The 23,480-nt window shown below is 52.7% G+C and overlaps 1 protein-coding gene across 1 annotated transcript in view; it reads right to left on the bottom strand.

Annotated features, from left to right (window-relative positions):
• Positions 1–22,689, bottom strand: part of IFNAR2 (interferon alpha and beta receptor subunit 2) — a 41,581-nt gene extending 18,892 nt beyond the window's left edge. Inside the window, exons 1-4 of the mRNA XM_055126145.1 lie at positions 22,354–22,689; positions 4,821–4,908; positions 3,367–3,408; positions 2,232–2,355 (exon numbers count right to left, since the gene is read on the bottom strand). Of these exons, the coding sequence (XP_054982120.1) occupies positions 2,232–2,355; positions 3,367–3,408; positions 4,821–4,875 (221 nt within the window). The 5' untranslated portion in view covers positions 4,876–4,908; positions 22,354–22,689. The remainder of the gene's footprint in view (positions 1–2,231; positions 2,356–3,366; positions 3,409–4,820; positions 4,909–22,353) is intronic.
• Positions 22,690–23,480: the final 791 nt, after the last annotated feature.

Raw genomic sequence — 23,480 nt, 5'->3', positions numbered from 1 at the left:
GAGCACAGAGCTGGGAGTAAGCCCTGAGCACTGCCAGGTATGTCCCCAAAACCATAAAAGAAAAACATCATGGGGCTGGAGCGATGGCACAGCGGGTAAGGCATTTGCCTTGCATGAGACCAACCTGGGTTCGATTCCCAGAATCCCATATGGTCCCCCGAGCACCACCAGGAATAATTCCGAGTGCGGAGCCAGGAGTAACCCGGCACCCTGTATGATCCCCCGAGCACTGTTTGTCTTTTTCTTTGTTTTTTTTCTTTTTGGGTCACACCCAGTGATGCTCAGGGGTTACTCCTGACTCTGCACTCAGGAATCACTGCTGGCAGCAGTGCTTGGGGGACCCTATGGGATGCCGGCGAATGAGCCCAGGTCGGCCATGTGCAAGGCAAATGGTGATCCCTGAGCTCAGAGCCAGGAGTAAGCCCTGAGCACCGCTCCCAAGTGTAGTCCCCGCTCCCCAACAAAACAATAATAACAACAATAATAAATTGAAAAATAAAATGCAACATCCGGTCAGAGAGCTAGTCCAAGGGCACTCACCGTGCCACTGACCCTGCACCCCTCAGGTCCCTGGCGCACAGGGCCGGAACAGCTCTGAGCATTGGCAGGCGTGGCCCACCCCTGCCCCTGCCCACCTGTCCACGCTCGTCCCAGGCTTCCTTCTCAGCCCTTCCATTTCATACCGCAGACCTGCTGTCCCTTATGTCTCTGTTTTCCGGGGTCTCCGTCTCCTTTTATAATGCCTGCTTCCTGGGGGGCAGGGATTGGGCTCAAGGCTGGACCCCAGATGTGGGGGACAGAGGCTCAGTAAATATTTGTGTCATGAGGAAATGAACGAGCCTGAGTGCCCGTGGCCACGTCTCTAGATGGGCCTGTCTCCCCTGCCAACCCCTGGCCACCCTCCATGCCCTGAGACCCCAGCCACTCTCTTTCTCTTTCTCTGTCTCTCTCTGTCTCTCTTTCTCTCTCTGTCTCTGCCTCTCTCTTCTCTCTGTCTCTCTGTCTCTGTCTCTCTGTTTCTGTCTGTCTGTCTGTCTGTCTGTCTGTCTCTCTCTCTCTCTCTCTCTCTCTCTCTCTCTCGGAGTCCTGCGTCACCTCCACTGTAGAACCACCCCACAGCTGTCTGACAGCTGAGGTCCGAGACACAGGAGGGCCACACACCAGGCCAGCACCAGAGAGAAACCACCGGGGACCAGGGGTAGCTCCCGAGGGCCCTTCACTCTCGGCTAGAAGCCCAGTCAGCCACTGCTGGGGTGAAGGAGGGACTGAGGTGCGGGCCGTGGAAGAAGGGGCTGAAGGCTCCTTCCGCTCGGCCCGACCTGGGCAGCAGTGGCCCAGAGGAAGGTTCTGACAGAGGCCAAGGTTCGTGCCTGGAGCTCAGAGCTGTGCACAGACCCCCGCCAGGCTTGGGTCTCCCTGTCCTGATTCGGAACGGGTGGGTTCTTGATGGGCAGCTGAGCCAATGGGGTGGCCAGCTCCCTGGACTCTCAGCCTCAGAAAACACAGTCCTCGAAGGCCTGCACTAGGGACAGTGGTGGCAAACAGCCCGCATCACTCTTTTTTTTGGGGGGGGTTCACACCCAGCGATGCTCAGGGGTTACTCCTGGCTGTGACCTCAGGAATCACTCCTGGCAGTGCTTGGGGGACCATATGGGATATTGGGGATCGAACCCGGTCAGCTGCATGCAAGGCAAACGCCCTACCTGCTGTGCTATCACTCTGCCCCCACCCCTTTGCATCACTCTGATTGCTGAGGCCATGACCCTCCAATGGGGACCACCAGGGCTTGGTCAAAATAACTGTGGTGAGTTCAAGTGAATGGAAACAGAAGATCGGGGGTTTTTTTGTTCGTTTTTTTTTTTTTTTGTTGTTGTTGTTGTTTTCTTTTTTGCTTTTTGGGTCACACCCAGCGATGCTCAGGGGTTCCTCCTGGCTCTGCACTCAGAAATTACTCCTGGCAGTGCTTGGGGGACCCAATGGAATGCTGGGGATTGAACCCAGATTGGCAGCATGCAAGGCAAACGCCCTCCCTGCTGTACTATCACTCAGGCCCTGGAAGGGCGTTTTGTCTCTAGACTTTCAGAGCGTTGAATCACACACACACACACACACACACACACACACACACACACACACGCTCAGGCATTCTCTCACAATTCCCAGCATCCCCACGCCCCGCATCAAAGAGAGCCAACATATTTAGCAAGAGACCACGGCGCCGGCAAACCCACCTCATGATGGTGTACCACAGCGTGTAGTGGGTGGGTGCGAGCTCGTGGCCCTTAAACTCCCACGATAAGATCAGCCGGAAGTCACGCAAGTTCATCTTAAATGTGCAAGCCTTTTCGGAAGATTCTGGATAGAATGAGAAAGAAAAGAAAGACAAGCAATAATCTTGGGGACCTGGGCTGGGTGGCAGGTACAGTGCCACGCATGCTTGGGACCACCAGGCCTGGCCCCTCCCCCTCTACCCCACTGAGGCTGCAGCCTGGACATCAGCAGAAAGGAAGGGTTCGAGGGGCACCAACCAAGGGGCTCAAATAATTTAGGACCGGGAGCCCGTTTCCACACTGTGCAAAACCAAGGCACGGAAACACAGCACCAGGCCAACAGACCTGGACTTGGCCAGCGTGGTATTGACTCTCGATGGATCGAAATACCCAGATGGCCTTCAGCCATGCCCTGCTCTCCGCTTGGACCCCGCCTCAGCCGATAGCCCTTGAGAAGCGGCTCAGCCCCTAGCAACTTACTCCCATCCCGAGGATTCCTGCTGCACTTTTTGTTCTGGGTTTGGGGGTCATGCTCAGTGATGCTCTGGACTTGATTCTGGCTCTGTGCTCAGGGATCTCACTGCTGGCGGGGCCCCACGTACCATATGTGGTGCCAGGGATGGAATCCAGGTTGGCCTGGTGCGAGGCACGCACCTAAACCCTTTGTATTTCTCTCTGGTCCTCATTCTACCGGGCGAGCAGGTTTGGAGTTGAAGACTGTTACCGGAGTTTAAAGTGTGTTCATTTCTTTTTGTGGGAGGCAAGGGGGCTCGAGCCTCACTCAGTGGTACTCGGGGGAATATTCCCGGCCCTTTGCCAGGGATGGAACCAGGCTCAGCTGCTACCAGAGCAAGCGCCTGAACCCTTGTACTGGCTTCTCTGACTCCGGCAGGCAGATTCCTCACTATTATAAGGGAGACACATGGGCTCATTCTGCTTGCTTTCTTTCCTTCCAGAGAAATGATTTGAGGGAGAAAAAAAAATGGTTCCGACAAGATGGCAAAGATGTGGGAGCGGACATCGAATGTCCGAGTGGTAGGCTTGTGTGCGCACAGTGACCCTGATCTTTATCTGACCCCCGAGGGGAATCTCTTACCCGGCAGCACCCAGGCGATCCTGAGCAGGAGGCTGACGAGCCCTGGAAGAAGACAAACACGGATGAGCCGCGGTGCTTCACAGGCCACTAGATTGAGACTTACTTTGAGTGTGAGACGGAGCTCAAGGCAACGGAGCTTGGAGAGAACCAACCAATAAGGCCCAAGGATTTCTGGTCCCCCGCAAATCCAAACTAGGATCCCCCTGGGGTGTGGCCGTGGATGTGGATGTGCTCTGAGAAACAACTGCCCGAAATATTCTCTGGCTATGAAAATGCAGGTTCACTAATGAATTGCTTGTTTTGGGAGCGGGGTAGGGGGAAAGGGGGTGAGTTGGGTCATGCCTGGTGATGCTCAGGGCTTACTCCTGGTTCTGTGTTCAGGGGGGTCATTCCTAGTGGGCTCAGGCGGACCCTATATGATGCCAGGGATCAAATTGTGGGCAGCAATGTGTAAGGCTAGTGTCCTGGTCCCTGTGCTCTCTCTCCGGTCCCAAATCACTTTTCTTTTATCACTATTATAATTATTACTATTATTATTATTACTGGCCACACCTGGCAGTGCTCAGGGCTTACTCCTGGCTCAGGGGTCACTCCTGGTGGTGCTCAGGGAACCATGGAGTGCCGGGGAATTGAACCTAGGCTGTCTGCATCTTAGGCACATGCCTTCCCCGCTATACTATCTCTCCAGCCACCAGTACGGAATCACTTTTAAAAGACGAATGGCCAGGGGTGGTGGGGGATGGGGATTTGTTCACTGGGGATTCGTTTCTGGAGGTCCTGGGGACCGGAAGGCAGAAGCGGGGTGTCCAGGAGTATCTCGGGCTGGGGGGGGCAAATGGAGACCAAGAAGTTTCCCAGCATGGCACAGTGGGACCCTTGTCCCCCCGAGGAACACCCCCCCCCCACACACACACACTGATGAACTGCAAACCAGGCCACCACAAGACAGAAGGAGAAAGCAAAGGCAGGTCGACACAAGGCATGCATGAAGAAGCTTCCAGGGAAAAGGACCACGAGTAAAGGGAATAGAAGGCAAAGATCAGGGCTGCCCCTCTACAACACCCCCCGAAGAGAGGAGCAAAAAATGCCACCAGCGGAGGACAGAGAGCAGGAGTCTTCTGGAGACCTCTTTCGGGTCCCCACAGGACAGAAGTATCCCTGTTTGTTTGTGTTTCCTGAAGCTCTCAGCAAGGCGGGACCCAAGCTCCCAGTCTGAATCCCAAGGGCACCCGGGCTTCCTGGACTCACTACAGTGCCCGTGACCCAGCCACGCTGATTCAGGACCTCCAGGTAGGGAAGGGAATCTGCTTGCTAATCAATCCCCCACAAGGCTCTGAATACTGGGGGACATGCCCCTGGACCATGGCGGGGGGGGGGGGGGGCTGAGGCGGGGGCCGCCCCCGGGGCCCACATGGGCTTTGTCCCACTGGACGACAGTAACAGGTAACACTCACCCAGCAGACTCCAAGGAAAGGGTCTCAGGGCTGAGGTAGTTGGATTCCAGAGCATCTTTGCAGTTCGTGCTAAGCTTCACTTTCACATCTGGAAGGAAATGGGTACCAGGCGATCAAAAATGCCCAATGTCTAACTGAAAGATGAGACGCACGCCACCAGCAGGAAATGCCCAGCACCTGCTCCCTGTGGCTTGCACCCCAGGAGGAACTGCGTCCCTCTGTTGGGCCTCCCTTTGGCTTCTGGAACCAACACTTCCAACTCATAGGCAGGAACGTTCAATGTAAGCCAGACAGCAGTCACCCGGGGCCAGTAAGACCAAAGTTGACCCTCCCTCCCGAAGGCTGCTTTTATTCTGGTGCATGTATGCAGTAATATGCATGAGGGTGCATGCACGGTGTGTACATGTAGAAACTTGCACGAGTGTGCGTGAGTGCATATGTGCGTGTGGGAGCATACCTGAGCGTGCATATGTGCAGAACTGTGTAGGAGTATGTGTGTGTGCATGAAGGAACACACAGGAGTGTGTGTGCAGGAGTGTGCATATGTGCATGCAGGAGTGCATGCATGCAGGAGCATGCGTGAATGTGTGCATGCATGAGCATACAGGAGTGTGCGTGCGTGTAGGAGCGTGCATGCATGTGTGTACGTGTACGTATGTATGCATTCTACTGCAGCAGGCTCCCAAGTCACATCGCATCTTCGGCATGGCTTTCTCCCAATCTTGATGAGTAAAACACAGGGGAAGCTGAAGGGAGACTCCCGGGAGGGGGCGGGGGAGGGGAGGGTGTGCACCGGGGGGGAGGGGGCATGTCTAAGACACAGCCTGGAGTCTGTTGCCAAGGGCCTGCTGGCAACACTCTGAAGACTCAGGTTATGCTCAGGCCCCGGCAAAAGCAAGTTGTTTTTGTATTTCTCCAGATCTGCTTCTCCTGGGCCGCTTTGTCCACGTCAAGGTATCACCGGGAAAATCTTTCTATATCGGTCCCAAAGAGGATTTAACCCCTCCCCCACTCCACGACACACACCTTTGGTTTATTTCATTTTTAATTTTTTTGGTGGGGCTTGGGGGGCACATCCAGCAGTACCCTGGGCTTAGTCCTGGCTCTGCACTCAGGGATGGCTCCGGGGGGTGCTGGGGGGAGTGCGGTATGGGTGCTGGGGATCTGCTGGGCAGCGGCCAACAGCCTGAAGCCCTGTACTGTCTCTCCACCCCCCGCCCCCCACCTTTTTAAAAGGCAGCTGCATTGCGTCCACCCCCCACACTTTTTTAAAAGGCAGCTGCATTGCGTCCTCTGGCCACGTCATCCTTTAGGGCTCTCTCGCTCTCTCTCATGGGTGCCTCCTCCTTGATTCCCCCCCCCCCCCCGTCCCCCCCCCCCCCAGCGGGTCACGTGTGCCAGTTCCGTGCCAGGAGGACATTCTAGAAGGGAGATGGCTAGGTGAAAGGGCAGATCAGTCAGGGCTCCGGCAGGCTCAATGCTTGGGAGAAAATCCTGAATGCATCCTTCCCCTCGCCCCCCCCCCCCGCCCCCCGCAGTGTGGAGCAACCTGCGGAGGAGAGTGTAGTACCAGGACGGAACGACAGGGAGCGCTGTGCTCGCCCTGGAGCGAGGACAGGGACGCAGCGGTCAGGCAGTGAGATCCAGGGGTGGGGCTGAGGGTCAGAGACGCTCCCTTTGGTCCCTCCCTTCTCTTCATTGGTCCCTCTCTGGGTTGACCCGACCTGAAGCTACAGGACGCAGGAGAGATCCCGGGACAGAAACGGATGGGGAAGGCAGGGGCTGGGTTTGGAGGGGCACAGCAAACCCCCGGGTGCTGGTGCTACACTCTTTGATTATTGTCTTTAAGTCTCTCTTTGGGGTGGGGGTGGGGGTGGAGAGTATAGTGGGCAGGGTGCTTGCCTTGCAAGCACAGTCCCTGAGCCCCACCAGGAGCCATTCCCAAATGCAGAGTCAGGAGGAAGCGCTGAGCACCGCTGATGACTGGGTGTTACCCCATCTCTGCAATCCTTGCTTCTTCCTTCCTTTCCTTCCTTCCTCATTTACTCCTCTTCCTCCTCCTCCTCCTCTCCTCCTTCTCCTTCTCCTTCTCCTCCTCCTCCTCCTCCTCCTCCTCCTCCTCCTCCTCCTCCTCCTCCTCCCCCTCCTCCTCCTCCTCCTCTTCTCTTTGGTAACAAATGTAATAAATGCTTACTTTTTATTGACTGATGGACTGATTAGGGGCTCTGAGAAGTCTAAAAACTAATTACAAACTTTAAAAAATTTCCTTTTGGCTTTTGGGCCACATCTGGTGGTGCTCAGGGCTTACTCCTGGTTCTGTACTCTGGGATCACTCCTGGCATGAATGGGTGGAGGGCATATGGGACCAAAACTGGGCTGGCCACATGCAAGGCAAATACCCTATCTGCTGTACTATTGCCCTGACCCAACACTAAAAGCATTTAAAAAATAAATCCCATCTTATTTACAACTGCATGCCCCAAATCAAGTACCCAGGAATAATGAATTATACATAATTTAATATAATGTAATTTATTATGCATCAAAAACTGTAAGTCACTATTACATATAAGGAAAAAATATTTTGTCACTGTACCTTTTTTTTTTTGAGCTTTTTGGGTCACAGCTGGTGATGCTCAGAGGTTACTCCTGGCTCTGCAATCAGGAATTACCCCTGACGGTGCTCAGGGGACCATATGGGATGCTGGGAATTGAACCCGGGTCGGCCACATGCAAGGCAAATGCACTACCCACTGTGCTATCGCTCCAGCCCCATTGTCCCTGTAATTTTGATAGAAACCACAGATGACTGAGTTTCTCTCGGTGGGCAAGTCTGTACCAGTTTCACAGGTGCCTGTGACTGCGTAGCATGTGGGCTTCCCTGTGGTCCTTCAGAGGTGACCATCAAGCTCGTGGGCTGAAGGTGGGCAGGATTTGTCTGCAGCCGGCAGTGATCGGAGCACTGTGTTGTGGGTCGCTCCTGGGGGTGTTTTGGGGGACCATATTTGTGTGCTAGGGATGAACTGGGACCAGCTGCATGTCAGGCAAGCCCCTGACTTCCTGTGCTATCTCTCCGGACCCTGGAATTTGAAGACTCCGTTTCGTCAACAAAAAAACTGTCCTGGGGGGCCAGAGCAACAGTACAGTGGGTGGGCGCGCGCCTTGCACGCGACTGACAGGGGTTAGATCCCTGGCACCCCTGTGGTCTGACACAGTCCTGGCACAGAGCCAGGACTGATCCCTGATCACTGCTGGGTGCCCAGGTAAAAATGTCCTTGGGGAGAGAAAGAGAGACAGAGAGAGAGAGACAGAGAGAGAGAGAGTGAGACAGAGACAGAGAGAGACAGAGATAAAGAGACAGAGACAGAGAGAGACAGAGACAGAGAGACAGAGAGACAGACAGAGACAGAGACAGAGAGACAGAGAGACAGAGAGAGAAAGAGAGACAGACAGAAAGAGACACAGAGACAGAGAATTAAGCCCTTAGCGCAGCTGGGTGTGGCCCAAAAACAACAATGACAAAAACTGCCCCCAGATTCAGACGGATTTTGTATTTCTCTTACTGGGAGAGAGACTGAGCAGGTTTCTTAAATGCCATCTTTGTAAGGGCTAAGTTCATTTCCTTTCTTGCTGTCCTTTGCTAACAAACGCTTAATTTTTCCTGTGGATTTGCAGGGGGGGTTGTATTTTTTTTGGGGGGTGTGCCCCTGGTGGCACTTGCAGGACCAGCTGGGCCAGGGATTAAGCCCGGGGCTCCTGCGTGCATAGGCCCTGTGGCCGCCCTGCTGGCCGAGCCCTTCCCCTCATTCCCCGCAGGCTGCAGATTTTAGGTCTGAGGGAAACTAACTCTTGGCTGGCTACGTAACATTTAAACCCCGCCCCCTCTTGTCCCCCAAACAAGCTCCTGTTTTTCACCACACAGAAGGTTCTGGCTGCAGGGGTGTTCTTCCCCCTCTTCCGCCTCAGCCGTTCCACTCAGCCCTGCCCACTCCAAGGTGAGGAAAGAATTCCTCCGGAATGTTGAGGGGCCCTTCACCGTCCTGGTCTCTCTCCCTCAGAGCCTCTGTTCCCTTCCGAGTGGCCGAGCTGTGGGACACTGGCTCATGGTGCTCCAGTACTGGGACCGGTCAAGCCCCAAGTGCAAGTGGAGAAATGGTCTCCCAGGAGCCCGCCTACATTTGAGCTAAAAACCCATTTCAGAGCTCTCTTGACTGAAAGGACAGCGGGGAGGGCACCAGCATGTGGCCTACCCAAATGGATCCCTGGAAGCCCATGTGGTTCGCAGAGCTCATCAGGAGTAATGCCTGAGTGCAGATTGGGAGTAAGCTCTGAGCATTGCTGGGTGTGGCCCCCAAACAAAACAAAACAAAAACAGTTCTCGTGAGCGTCACCTGGTCCCATGCAGGGCATTCTAGAGAAATCTCAGAGATGCCCTCCCCGTGGCCCAATGAACGCCTGCGAGTGTCCAGGAGCCTCTGTCCTCCCCTGGACCCTAGGACTCCTGGATGGGACTCACTGGTGTGGGGACACTCCTTCTGGAGGGTCAGAGGTCAGAGGCCACAGTGGGTGACGGACCTTATGCTAGAGATTGCCCTGAAGTTCCCCCAGACCAGCCAGCTCCACCTTCATCCTGCCCTGCCCTTCCGCACACACGTGCCCTCAAACACGAACATATGCAAGCACACACTTTCATACACAGTCACATACACAAGGGCATACATGCACAAATACTCACATACATGCTGATACACATGTAAGCACATGTACACCACATGCAAGCACACAGACACTTTCATACACAGTCATGCACACACGGACATACATGCACAAACACACACATGCATACCGACACACAGGCACTCACATGCGTACATACACTCACACATGCACGGGTGCAATGACATGCACATACTGACACATGCATGCACACCAACATGCACACCCACAAGCTCTCAGACACATGGGTGCCCACTGAAACACACATGTACACACATGCACACATACAAACGCTCACAGGCACACATGCACCTGCACACAACTCACACACACATGCATACGCAGGCGCGCAGGCGCACACTGTCACACAAGTGTGCGCCCACAACGACACAACTTCATGTTTATGTACCCCGCCTCCTGCTTCCGGGAAAGGGAGCAGCATCCTTCCCTTCTTTTGTTTCGGGGATCCAGACTCCCCTTCCAGCCAGATGCCAGATGGCTAGATTCCTGCTTTCTCAGGATTCCTGCTTCCTGCAGTTTCTTCTTGGTGCTCTGCCTGCATCACGAATGCGCCTGCAAACGCTCTGTGGGTGCACACAACTCTCCCCCAGCCTCGCTCTGGTTCCTCTCTGCTCTGGGCCCTGGCGTCCTGGCAGCAGGGACCGGGAGGCCCCCCGCTGGCCGTACTCACTGCTTGCCACTGCATCTCTGCCGGCCTGGCTTGCTCCGAAAGTCTGAGGGAACAACGGCTGTCACAGCTCGACTGGGCCTCGAGCCACCCCCTCCAGCCCCCCTCCCCAGCCGGATGCGGTGTCTGGGCCCTGCCTGGCCTTTTCTGTGCCTTGGCAACTACTGATGTTTTGCATGGGGTCACGGGGGTGGGGGACGCGTCTGGGAGAGAGCGCCGTGATGCACGCAGGCTTCTCTGGTGTATGTGCAGGAATTGGGGGTCCCAGTAATGCCCCCGACTCACCCTGGAGGCAGCGAGCAGAAGGCTGGGGGTGGACATTTAGATCAACCTTGATGCAGAAACTGGGATGTGGCCACAGCAGGGTGTGGGCGGGGAGCCAGACTCTCAGGGGCGGCCGTGCTGCTCCCCGAGCTCAGGGCAGGGCCAGGATCTGGGGGTCCTGCAGAGTAAGGCACTGATTGTGCAGGGCACAGACATAGCCAGTGGGTTGCCACCCTGACACAGGGGTCACCCCTGGGGTTAAGTCTGGACCCTCCTTCCTGCAGCCTTCCCGAGCTGGCCTGAAGTGGCTGTTTCAGAGCCGTTGGGCCAATTTGAGGTGTGGAGGTCGCCCTGTTTGCGCATGAAAGCATCCCTGACAATATGGACAGTCCTTCAAAAACTAGAAACTGAGCTTCCATATTACCCCGCAATACCACTTCTGGGAATATATCCCGAGGGTGCAAAAAAAGCAGAGTAGAAATGACATCTGCACCTGTATGTTCATTGCAGCCCTGTTCACAATAGCCAGAATCTGGAAACAACCCGAGTGCCCGAGAATAGACTGGTTAAAGAAACTTTGGTACATCTACACAATGGAATACTATGCAGCTGTCAGGAAAGAGAAAGTCATGAAATTTGCTTATAAGTGAATGGTCATGGGGAATACCATGCTAAGTGAAATGAGTCAGAAAGAGAGGGACAGACATAGAAGGACTGCACTCATTTGGAGAATATAAAATATAAAATATAAAATAATATAATAGGAGACTGACACCCAAGGACAGTAGACACAAGGGCCATGGTTGGCAGCCTGCCTCATGAGCTGGGGAGAAGGCAGCTGGGATAGAGACGGGACCACTAAGACAATGATGGTTGGAAGAATCATTTGGGATGGGAGATGAGTGCTGAAAGTAGATAAAGGACCAAACGTGATGGCCTCTCAGTATCTGTACTGCAAACCATAATGCCCAAAAGGAGAGAGAGAGTATGGGGGAGACTGTCTGCCATGGAGGCAGGGGTAGGGTGGGAAAGGGAGGTTATACTGGGGACATTAGATGGTGGAGAATGTGCACTGGTGGAGGGATGGATGTTTGATCATTGTCTGGCTGAAATTCAAATATGAATGCTTTGTAACTATATCTCAGAGTGATTCAATAAAAAAAGAAATTCCTGTTTTGTTTCCTGAGCAGAGAGTTTGCATTGGTGTCTAGCTTTGCTTGATTCACAGGGGAATCGCCAAAGTCATACCAACAGGTCAGGCTGCTGCTGACAATGCCATCAAAGGGGAATTGAAAAAAAAAAAAAAGACAAGTGGCAATGGGAAGGATGGAGACTGTGGCAAAAAGGGAAAAGGATTCGACGTCAGAAGCCTGGGGGATTCTCCTTCCTGCCCTTAGCTCGCCCGGGACTCAGGGGGATTCAGGGCTGTTTTCCCAGGAATTACTGGCCCAAATGCCAAAGCATCAAACTCTCCCCTATACCCAAATGAACACAACTGACTTTCTTGGGGGGAGGCTGATTGGGCTAAACCTGACCACGCTTGAGGGCTAATTCTGGCCCTGTGCTCAGGAGTAAGGAGTGACCCCTGGCGGTGCTTGGGGGATCTTATCCGGCGTCAGGGATCAAGGGAGTCAGGTGGGAAGCAAGGCAAGTGCTTTATCCCCTGTACTATCTCTCTACGACTGGAGCAGTAGGGCAGAGGGTAGGGTGTTGGCCTTGCTTGCGGCCGACCCGGGTTCGATTCCTCTGCCCTCTTGGAGAGCCCGGCAATCAACCGAGAGTATCCCGCCCACACGACAGAGCCTGGTAAGTTACCCGTGGCATATTCCATTTGCCAAAAAACAGTAACAATGAGTCTCACAATGGAGACATCACTGGTGTCCGCTCAAGAAAATCGATGAGCAACGGGAATGACAGTGACTATCTCTCCAGCCCCAAATGACTAAGGGCAAGGCTGACCCATGAGGATTGCACCCTGCAGACTTGCTTCTTCTCTGAAGTCAGCTCCTGCAGACAGACAATCAGACAGACAGACAGCCCTCGGAAACTCCCTTAGAAAACACAGCTATGTCTCTTCTCTCCAGCACCCTCAAACGCCTGGCACATGTCTAGCAAGCAATGAATGATGAAAGGATCCAGTTCACAATGATGACATAAATACAATGAGTCATTTATCACACACACACACACACACACACACACACACACACACAGTACAAAGAAGAAAGCGATAATCATCCTTGTTTCTCCCAATCAGCTTCTGTTAACATCTTGCCTAGCTGTCTCCAGGGTTTTTCCAACTGCTTTCTTATATTGTCACATTTCTTCCATGGGCACAAAAATGAAATACTGGGGTCTGAGAAGTCATACAGCGTATAGCAGGCAGGATGTCACCTCGCATGTGGCTGATCCCTGTGACCAGTTTGACCCAACTGGCCTTAGAGATTTGATCCCTGGCATCCTAGATAGTTCCCTAAGCTCTGCCAGGAGTAATCTGTATCAGGAGTAAGCCCTGAGCATAGCCAGAGGTGGCCCCCAAACCATCACATTTAAGAGAGAGAGGGGGAGGGAGAGAGGGAGGGGGAGAGAGAGAGAGAAAGAGAGAGAGAGAGAGAGGTGAAAATCCTGGTACCCAAGTATTTCCTCATTAACATGAGGTAAACATAATTCTAGGTATTCAAATCTCTCTCCCTCCCCATCCCCTCTCCTCTCTCTCTATCTCTCTTTCTCTCTCTCACTCACACACACACAAATACACAGTGTTTCTGTCTGAATATAATTTCTTTTTGCTTTTTGCGTCACACCCAGCAATGCACAGGGGTTACTCCTGGCTTTGCACTCAGGAATTACCCTGGTGGTGCTCAGGGGACCATATGGGATGCTGGGGATTGAACCCGGGTTGGCCGCGTGCAAAGCAAATGCCCTACCCACTGTGGTATCGCTCCAGCCCTGAATATAATTTTGCTAGGGATAAAAGATGAACTAAATGCTAAAGGTATTGTTGAAATTTAAATTATTTCTCCCCATAACAAAACATTAGTTCCTAAAACATTCCTTACAGTTTCCTTTAAAAAGGAAAGAAGGAGCCTGAGGCAGTAAGGAGCTGAGGCGTTCGTCTTGCACACAGCCTATTTGAGGTCCGGGTAACACAGGGCCTTAAAACATCACTGCCCTAGGCCTCCCAGGCACCACTTGGGGCCCCCTCCCACTCCCCCAGCCCCCCCAGATATCAGGAAGCTGGAGTATAGTATGCTCATATAATCATCTTTAAACTGGTTTGCTGATCTGTGCTTTCATTTTCTTCTGACCCTACTGGTGACTTAAAGACCTCTTTAATTCATTTATTTGAAAAGGCAGATGTTGTTAGATAACGCAGTTACAGTAGTGCTCCTGTTTATTTGGACAGAGACAGTTACTGCACGCCACCAGCAAAGTGCCCACAACCCTCCACCACAGTCCATTACTTCTACTCTGCCTCTTCCTCCCCTCCCCCTGCCTGGTAACCTATTTTGAAATCCAAGGCCAATGGTTTGTCCTTGTTTAATTCTATCTAGTGCGTTGTTGTTATCCCTGTAGACCAGAGAGGAGTGAGGTCACCCAGTATTTTTTCCTTCTCCGACTTACGGCATTTAATATGATCTCCAGTGCCATCCAAGTTGTGGCAAATTGCACGATTTCATCATTTGTTGCAGCTGTATAGTAGTTCATTGAGTATCTGGATGGCACTTTCTTAACCTTGGTCTGTCCTTGGACATCTGGGTGCTTCCCATAATCCTTGCTATTGTATTGAGCACTGCCATGGATGAGGGGTGCATATGTCCTTCAGAATGAAAGTTTCTGCACTTGGAGAGTAGCTGCCAATGCTTTTACAGAGATAGCCATGCTTTTGTAGAACGCTCAAACTCCTATTTCTTTCCATTTTCTCCCCTCTGCTTCCTTTTATTTATTTATTTATTGCTGTCTGGGATTAGATAACAATCACATCTTACCCCACTGCAGCTTCCAAAGATGTTATTACTTCTACACTTACTCACCAATCTTCCTTTCCACAATTTCAGAATTCTCAAATTCTCTTTCCTTGTGTTCTTTGATTTCTCTCTCTTGATTTACTGTTTGCTGAACTTTATTATCTAACATTTGATTCTTTTTCCCAGAAGGGTTCACTCAAAGTTGACTTACTGCATTCCTTTTCTCTTACTCATATTTGAGAACTTTCCTTTATATATATATTAAATTGTATTAAAATACTATTAAAATTAAAATTTTACATTATTTGGGCTGGAGCGACAGCACAGCAGGTAGGGTGTTTGCCTTGCATGCAGCAGACCTGGGTTCGATTCCTCCGTCCCTCTTGGAGAGCCCGGCAAGCTACCTAGAGTATCCCACCCGCACGGGAATATGCCTCCCTGTGGCATATTCGATATGCCAAAAACAGTAACAACAAGTCTCACAATGGAGATGTTACTGGTGCCTGCTGGAGCAAATCGATGAACAACAGGATGACAGTGCTACAACAGTGCTACAGTGCTACATTATTTGGGAAGTAATTTGCAATTTTATTATTTTTAAAAATTCTTTTATTTTTATTTTTTATTGACTCCCCATGATATACAGTTACAAGGTTAATTATGACTGGGTTTTGCTGATACAATGTTCCAACACCAATCCCTTGAAAAGCTTTCAATTTGAACAACAGCCGAGCTTCATACAATACCCTGGGTTGAAAAGTTTCTTTCCCTTTTTGCACCTTACCTCAGAACCCTAATATTCTGGAATTTCATGGGGCACTGCAGAAGCCTGAGGTCGCTTCATTTGGTTTCTTCTGCTCCTTCAGTTGTTTTATTTTCTTGGATTCCTAATTCCTCTTTGAATTGAAAACATTTAAGATATACCTTGGGGTAGACCACAAGACAGGCTTGTGTTTTTGTTTTTCCTTTTTTGTTTTTTGGGTTACACCTGGCGATGCTCAGGGGTTACTCCTGGCTCTGCACTCAGGAATTACTCTTGGTGGTGCTCAGGGAACCATATGCGATGCTGGGAATTGAACCCAGGTCGGCCGTGTGCAAGGCAAATGCCCTACCCGCTGTGCTATCGCTCCAACCCCGACAGACTTGTTTTACCCAGGAACACGTCCTGTTTTTTGGGCCATCACATCTTTGATTTTTCTTTAGTCCATCTCTCTCGTAGAGCCTGGCAAGCTACCAAGAGTATCCTACCCACTCGGCAAAGTCTGGTAAGCTACCTGTGACGTATTTGATATGCCAAAAATAGTAACAGTAAGTCTCACAATGGAGGCCCGCTCGAGCAAATCGATGAGCAATGGAATGACAATGATTAGTTTGTGAAAATTTCTTCTTTTCTTGCCTTTATTTGCACTGGCTTCTCTAAGATCGCCTGTCAAGCCCAGGACATGCCTGCAGAAGGCGGGTGCGCCGTGAACTGTCCGCTAGACCCCTGCATGACACCCCAGCAATGTCCCAAGCTCTGGGCAGCATTTGCCTGCCCAGCATTTGCTCTCTTCTGAGTGGTGGCCCCACGGGACAAGCTGAATGTTGTCCCCCGTCGTCCGGTAGGTGGGTGTCCAAACTCACTTTACCTCTTGATTTCAAAATTTTCTCATCTTTTTGTTTTGCTTTGGGGGTAGGGGGAGGGGCAGGCACGCAGATGGTGTGTTCAGGACTTACTCCTGGTTCTGTGCTCAGGGATCACTCCTGGCGGGGTTCAGAGAACCAAATGGGGTGCTGGGAGTAGAACTGGGGCCAGCCACTTGCAAGGAAGTGCCTTACCCACTGTGCTATCTTTCTCGCCACCGCCCCCCCCCCCCCAATTTTCTCATCGTTGACTTGATTTTACTAATTTTTCCCCCAGGGGTGGGGGCTCCTGAGAAGTGCTCAGGAGGTCCAGGGGCCGCGCTGGGCTGGACCTGAGGATGTGATGTTTCTCAGACCCAGAGCTACAACCAGCAATGCCAGGACAGGGACACCTTGCGGTGCCAGGATCAGACCAGGCTCAGTAAGCCCCTGGACACTGCCGCCAGCCCTTGTTCTGAAGACCTGAAGCTTCAGCCTTCGAAATCCACATTCCCACCCTCAGAGGCAGCTCCCTAGCCACTGAATCCGTGTTCTGATCAGTTCAGCAGGGGGAGAGGCTGTGAGCGATGCCCTCCTGCTCCAGGAAGAAGAGGTTGTTCTAGCAAGATTCCTCTCAAGCCATGTCCCTTCTCTTCCTTTCTTTCCTCTTTTCCACACCTTTTCTGTTCACCTTGCCTGTTGCGAGGATGTGGTGGAAATAATTCCACCCCCTCCCTGGCCCCCGACTAGACGCCTTTCCAGTTTGGTCCATACAGACGGGGCTGGAGCAGAAGGGATGGGTGCTGGCATGTGGGTACTGAGCCCAGGGCGTGCCACTCTCTGCATGTCTCGTTCTTAAATATTTTTTTTCTTTATGGGTCTCACCCGGCGATGCACAGGGGTTACTCCTGGCTTTGCACTCAGGAGTTACTCCTGGCGGTGCTCAGGGGACCATATGGGATGCTGGGGATCGAACCCGGGTCAGCCGCGTGCAAGGCAAATGCCCTACCCGCTGTGCTATCACTCCAGCCCTCGTTCTTAAATATTTTGTTGCATTTCCTTGTTATTGTCTGCCAAGAGCTTTTTGGGTTTGATCTGAGGTTTATGTTTTTGGCAGTGTTGGGGATCGAACCCAGGTCTCATGCATGGAAGGTCTGCGCTGACCACCATACCACATCGCTGGCCTTTGGCCAGAGTCCGGTCAGCCCCAGCGGGAGATTTTGGGGTCCCATTGCAAGTTCACTGCCTCCAGGGAGGGTAGGAGGGTCGGGGTGGCGATTGGGGTGCATTCCCTCTTCCCAGCTCACTTCTGGCACCAGGACACATGGCCTTATGTCAGAGAACAATAACTACAGAAACCTCTGTCACTGTCACTGTCACTCTCATCCCATCACTCATCGATTTGTTCGAGCGGGCACCAGTAACGTCTCTCATTGAGAGACTTATTGTTACTGTGTTTGGCATAACCAATACGCATGGGTAGCTTGCCAGGCTCTGCCGTGCGGGCTCCATACTCTCGGAAGCTTGCCGGGCTCTTCGAGAGGGGCAGAGGAATCGAACACGGGTCGGCTGTGTGCAAGGCAAAAGCCCAACCGCTGTGCTACTTCTAGATGCGGTTTTTCTTCTTTCTGGTTAATAAAAGAAGCCTTTTCAATAATTTGGTTGACCTACCAATAGAGTTTATGGTAGCAGAACACACTAGACTTTTAAATTTATTTTTTGGGGAAAAAAACTTCAGAATGCCAATAACCAGCAGCATACTTCAAGATCACTCGCCTGGTTTGTGAGAGCCGGGCTGGGGTCGGGAGAAAGGCGAGTTCTCATTCTTTCGCTGGCTCCAGAAAATAATCTGCAGCAGCTCTGAACTACTTCCCTTCTTACATGCCCCTCACCCCTACCCCTCTCCCTTCCTCTTTCATTTTCTCTTTTCTCCACTGCTCACCATCCTGCCTTCAGTCAACATGTTTCCCCAAGACTTTTCTTGGAATGCTTCCCTGAGTTCAATCCCAATGCTTTCTTGGAAGAAACAGTAAACCACCAGGAAAAAGTCCCCTCAAGCCCTGCTTGGGCTCAGATCATTTCATCAATGATCACTGATGAAAATCTGATAAAGGAAAGGATCTAGAATTCTAAGCACCAACTAGAAAACAAACATTCCTTCCGTGGCATCACTAGACTAGAAACATTTCGCCCATGGGAGTGGCAGAACACAATGGATAGTGTTTTTTCTCACCTGTTCCCATACATTTTAAGTCCTCCTTATACAACCTCCAGCTTTACTTTTGATAAAGTCTAAGGACTGAGGGCCAGAGAGATAGGCTAGAGTTACAGGTGCTTGCCTTGTATGCAGTCATGCCTGGTTTGATCCCTGGCACTACCTACAGTCCCCTGAGCACTGCCAGGAGGGGTGTTGAGCATAGAGCCAGAGTAAGTCCTGCATACCACTGAGTGTAAGCAAAATAAATAAATTAATTAATAAAGATAACTGATATCAAAGAATATATATGTCACAGATTCTTTAATACCTTTAAAGTTTATAAATTAAAGAGGAAAAGGAGTCTATTAAGGCTCTGTATGCTTATGGGAAGACTGAAAAAATATTTATTTTTGTTCAACTATTTTTACATTTATTCAGAGATAATAGTTTATAGGGCTGGAGCGATAGCACAGTGGGTAGGACATTTGTCTTGCACGTGGCTGACTCGGGTTCAATTCCTCCATCCCTCTCGGAGAACCCGGCAAGCTATCGAGAGCATCCAGCTCTTACAGGAGAGCCTGGCAAGCTAACCATGGCGTATTCGATATGCCAAAAACAGTAACAAGTCTCACAATGGAAATGTTACTGGTTCCTGCTCGAGCAAATCGATGGACAACAGGATGACAGTGCTACAGTGCAAATAATTTATAATGCCCTGACTTAGTCTCAGCAAATCTTCAAAATAATGTAAAGTCATAGTAAAGTTATTGTCAATTGCCAGCATGAAAAATTAGGTCAAGTGCTTAGCATATCCTAAGCGTATGATACTAAGTCAGAGATACACCAAGTCCAGCAACTTTTTCAACCCATGTTCAACTGTGTCCCTTTATAATCCATTCCTGCTCCGCAGAGATGCAACCCAGGTGGTCGTATGTGTGTGCAGCCACTTTGCTGCTGACTGACCACGATCCGGACGTCAGCTAGACTACTTTTGGTACCAGCAGCTCCTTGCAGAAATGTCTCCAGACTGTGAACTAAGCCATAGCCCCACGCTGGCCAAGGAGGGGAAAGGTCTTTCTCTCTCGGCTTTTTTTCCTCTTTCGAGGAAAGATGGCGTGACGTCTGCCATCTTATAAGGACCATTATGGAGGTACGAACTTGGAGGTGCGGGAAGAAAAAAAAAAGGTACGAACTTGCAACAGCAGGACGCGTGGGACGGGGATGATACTGGCCTGCTCTCAGCCGAGATGCAATCCGGGTGGTCGCATGTGTGTGCAGCCCGCTCTGCTATGGACTGACCACAATCTGGAGGCCAGCTAGACTACGTTTGGTATCAGCAGCTCCTTGCAGAAATGTCTCTAGACTGTGAACTAAGCTATAATCCATTCATATGTGTTCTCTTAATTTTGTTCCATTTTACTTGAAAAAAATTTTAAACACAAGTTTGACTTCTAAGAGAGAATCTCTGGGGTTAGAATTCTTTTCCCACTTTTTTATTTTCCTTTCGAAAAATTACCATCAAATAACAGGAACCAAATCTCAGACAGACATCTTTTACTTTAAAATACAGGAAAAACTTGAAAGGAAATGCAAATGGAAATAAAATAGATCGGGCCTGGTAGCTAGTCCAGGGGTTAAGGTGCTTGCCTTGCCCACAGCTGACCAAGGTTTGATCCTTGACACCACAGAGACCCCCCTCCCCAGCCCCGCTGCCAGGATCACCTAGAGAGATCCTTGATCACAGAGCTGGGAGTAAGGCCTGAGCACCACCAGGTGTGGCTACCCCGTCAGCCCCCCCAAAAAGATGATGGAGCTTTCTAATTTAAAATAGAAAAAAAAACTGGCAACCACAGAACTGAAAAGTTCGAGTCACTTCCTGAGACTAACCGTCAAATCCTAATTTGTCTAGAATCTAGTCAAGTTTCTGAAGTGTTTCCCTTTAAAGTTGGCCTATTGTTTTTGTTTCGTTTTGGGTTTTTTATTGGGGGGGTTCGGGGGTAAGGGACGGGACACATCCAGCTGTGCTCAAGGCTTATTTCTAATTCTGCACTCAGGGATCACTCCTGATGAAGCTCAGGGACCATATGTGTTGCTGGGCGTGAGTCCAGGTTGGCCACATGCAAGGCAAGTGCCCTACCTACAGGCTGTACTATCTTCCCTTCCCAGAATGTAAAGGGGGATGGGGCATGGGGGGTGGGGCAGGGGGTGTCCTATCCATGGTGTAGGAGGGTGCTATAGCCATCTATCCAAACCCAGGACCAACAACACCGAAAGCGGGAGATCCAAACCACAGCAACAAAACTTTTAAAAAAATGTGCCTGTCCAGGAGGCAGACTGGGGGGGTTGGGGGTGGGAGGGGACCTGGGAACACTGGTGGGGGAAGTTGACTTGGTGGGAGATGGGTGCTGGAACATTGTAGTCTAAAACTCAGCAATCAATAGCTTTGCAAAACACGGTGTCTTAATAATAATAATAATGATAATAATAATAATAAAAATACCAAAAAGTTGGTCAAGGTGCAGTCTCATTCTTGTCCCTTTTCTGCCAAAGCCAATAAGATGGGGGGTGGGGAGATAGGGGGAGAGTACTGAAAGGGTCGGTGACAGGGTCCTTGCCGAGGCCCCTGGTTCTCAGTGTGTCAGCCCCCTCCCCCCTCGCCCCTCCAGTACCTCCCTATGGTCCAGGTCAGCTCTGGCCAGGGTGAGTCAGAACTTTCCACGGCCCCAGCCAGCAGGTGTAGCAGGCGTGGCCGGCTCCCTAGGGAAGCAAAGGGCCGCTCAAGCCAGGTGCAGGCGGGCCTGAGACTCCCGACCCGGACCTGATGCCAGAGAATTTTGCAAGGCGGAGAGGGTCTGAGTTTGGGGCTCATCTCCGCAGCCCCAAGAGTCCGGGTGTCCGGAGAGTCCTTTGCTGCAGGGTTGAGGGAGCCTGGAAGGCGGATCGCGGCGCCCCACGGCCCCACAGGTCCTTGATGCAGGGTTAGGGGGGCTCGGGAGGCAGATCGCGCCGCCCCACGGCCCGCAGGTCCTTAATGCAGGGTTAGGGGAGCCCGGGAGGCAGATCGCACCGCCCCGCGGCCCGCAGGTCCTTGATGCAGGGTTAGGGGGGCCCGGGAGGCATGCGGCGCCCCACGGCCCCGCAGGTCCTTGATGCAGGGTTAGGGGAGCCCGGGAGGCAGATCGCGACGCCCCGCGGCCCGCAGGTCCTTGATGCAGGGTTAGGGGGGCCCGGGAGGCAGATCGCGGCGCCCCGCGGCCCGCAGGTCCTTGATGCAGGGTTAGGGGGGCCAGGGAGGCAGATCGCGGCGCCCCACGGCCCCGCAGGTCCTTGATGCAGGGTTAGGGGAGCCCGGGAGGCAGATCGCGGCGCCCCACGGCCCCGCAGGTCCTTGATGCAGGGTTAGGGGAGCCCGGGAGGCAGATCGCGGCGCCCCACGGCCCCGCAGGTCCTTGATGCAGGGTTAGGGGGGCCCGGGAGGCAGATCGCGGCGCCCCACGGCCCCGCAGGTCCTTGATGCAGGGTTAGGGGAGCCCGGGAGGCAGATCGCGGCGCCCCGCGGCCCCGCAGGTCCTTGATGCAGGGTTAGGGGAGCCCGGGAGGCAGATCGCGGCGCCCCGCGGCCCGCAGGTCCTTGATGCAGGGTTAGGGGAGCCCGGGAGGCAGATCGCGCCGCCCCGCGGCCCGCAGGTCCTTGATGCAGGGTTAGGGGGGCCCGGGAGGCAGATCGCGGCGCCCCACGGCCCCGCAGGTCCTTGATGCAGGGTTAGGGGGGCCCGGGAGGCAGATCGCGGCGCCCCGCGGCCCGCAGGTCCTTGATGCAGGGTTAGGGGGGCCCGGGAGGCAGATCGCGCCGCCCCACGGCCCGCAGGTCCTTGATGCAGGGTTAGGGGGGCCCGGGAGGCAGATCGTGGCGCCCCACGGCCCCGCGCATCGTTGGCGCGGGCTTCGGGGACCCCCCCGACGCCCCACATACACGCCAGATGACCGGAGCAGGGCGGGAAGGCTTCAGGGATTCCGGGAAGCGGCCGCCGGGAGGCGGCGTTGACCCGGCCGTCACCCCCTACTGGCGACCTCCCAGCCCCCGTCAGCCCCACGTACCTTGGCAGTTTCGTCTCGCCGCTCCCCTTCGGGGTGCTCGCCTCGGGCTCAAACGCACCCCGCGCCGCTGGCAGCGGGGCGGGGGGCTCCGCTGTCGCCTCTCTCCGCACCCGGGGCTGCGAGCGGGTTGGCAGGTCTCCGGCAGCGGAGGCCCGTCCCCACCTCCGCGGGGCCAGCGCGGGGGAGTGCAGCGAACGGCGGCCCGGGCGCACCGCGGCGTCCTCCTCCCCGAGCAGCGGACAAAGCCCCGGGTGCCCCCGCGTGCCCAGAGCGTAGGCCCCGGGGCTCCCGGGCAAAGCGGGCACTGGCCCGGGAGAAGTGGGTAGGACCGGGGCGTGTCCTGAGCGGGGTGGGGCGGGGCCTGGGCGTGTCTTTAAGGGGAAAGGGGCGAGGCGGGACGGGTCCTAGGGTGTAAGGGCGGGGCTGGGGCGGGGCCTGGATAGAGCAGACGGGAATCACCTAATCTGCAGATTCAGGATGTTTTCCTCCTACCAACACCCGCTCCCAGCTCAATTTTTTTTTGGCAGAAGAAAGACTAATTTGAATGCAGGGCCAGAACTGTATTTTAGAACCGGCTTAAAAAAATTGTATTGTATAAAGGGCCGGAAGAGAGTACAGCGTGTAGGGCGCTTGCCTTGCACTGAAATAAACTGAGTTCGATTCCCGGCACCACTTGTAGTCCGCTGAGCACGCAGGAGTGTTCTCTCAGCAAGAAGTAAGTTCTGGGTGTGGCCCCCAAACAAACAAACAAACAAACAAACAAACAAACAAACAAACAAACAAGGTACTGAATAAATGAGTATTCCCATTTACGAGTCTCCCTCTTAAGCATCCTTACAAGTGAGGAGAAGCGAAGGTTTATTCCGTCAAATGGAATGGAAAGAATGCATTGCCAATCGCTCGTCCTTGTAAGAAGTGTTAAAGATTTTTCTTTAACACTTTAAGTGTTAAAGAAAAATGCTGTTCCAAGGAGTTCCACAGAAAAGGAAAAGCAATTTAGGTCGGAAAATGGCATTTACACGAAAGGAAGACCACTAGAGAAAAAAAAATCGATAGAAGCCATATGAAATTTAACTTTTGATTCAGAATTGATCTTGATGAGGAAAGTAGATGCTCACCCACATTTC

The sequence above is a fragment of the Sorex araneus genome, chromosome 2 (genome assembly GCF_027595985.1).
Source record: "Sorex araneus isolate mSorAra2 chromosome 2, mSorAra2.pri, whole genome shotgun sequence".
In the NCBI taxonomy this organism is placed as follows: Eukaryota; Metazoa; Chordata; class Mammalia; order Eulipotyphla; family Soricidae; genus Sorex; species Sorex araneus.
This window is presented reverse-complemented; position numbering and strand designations above follow the sequence as displayed.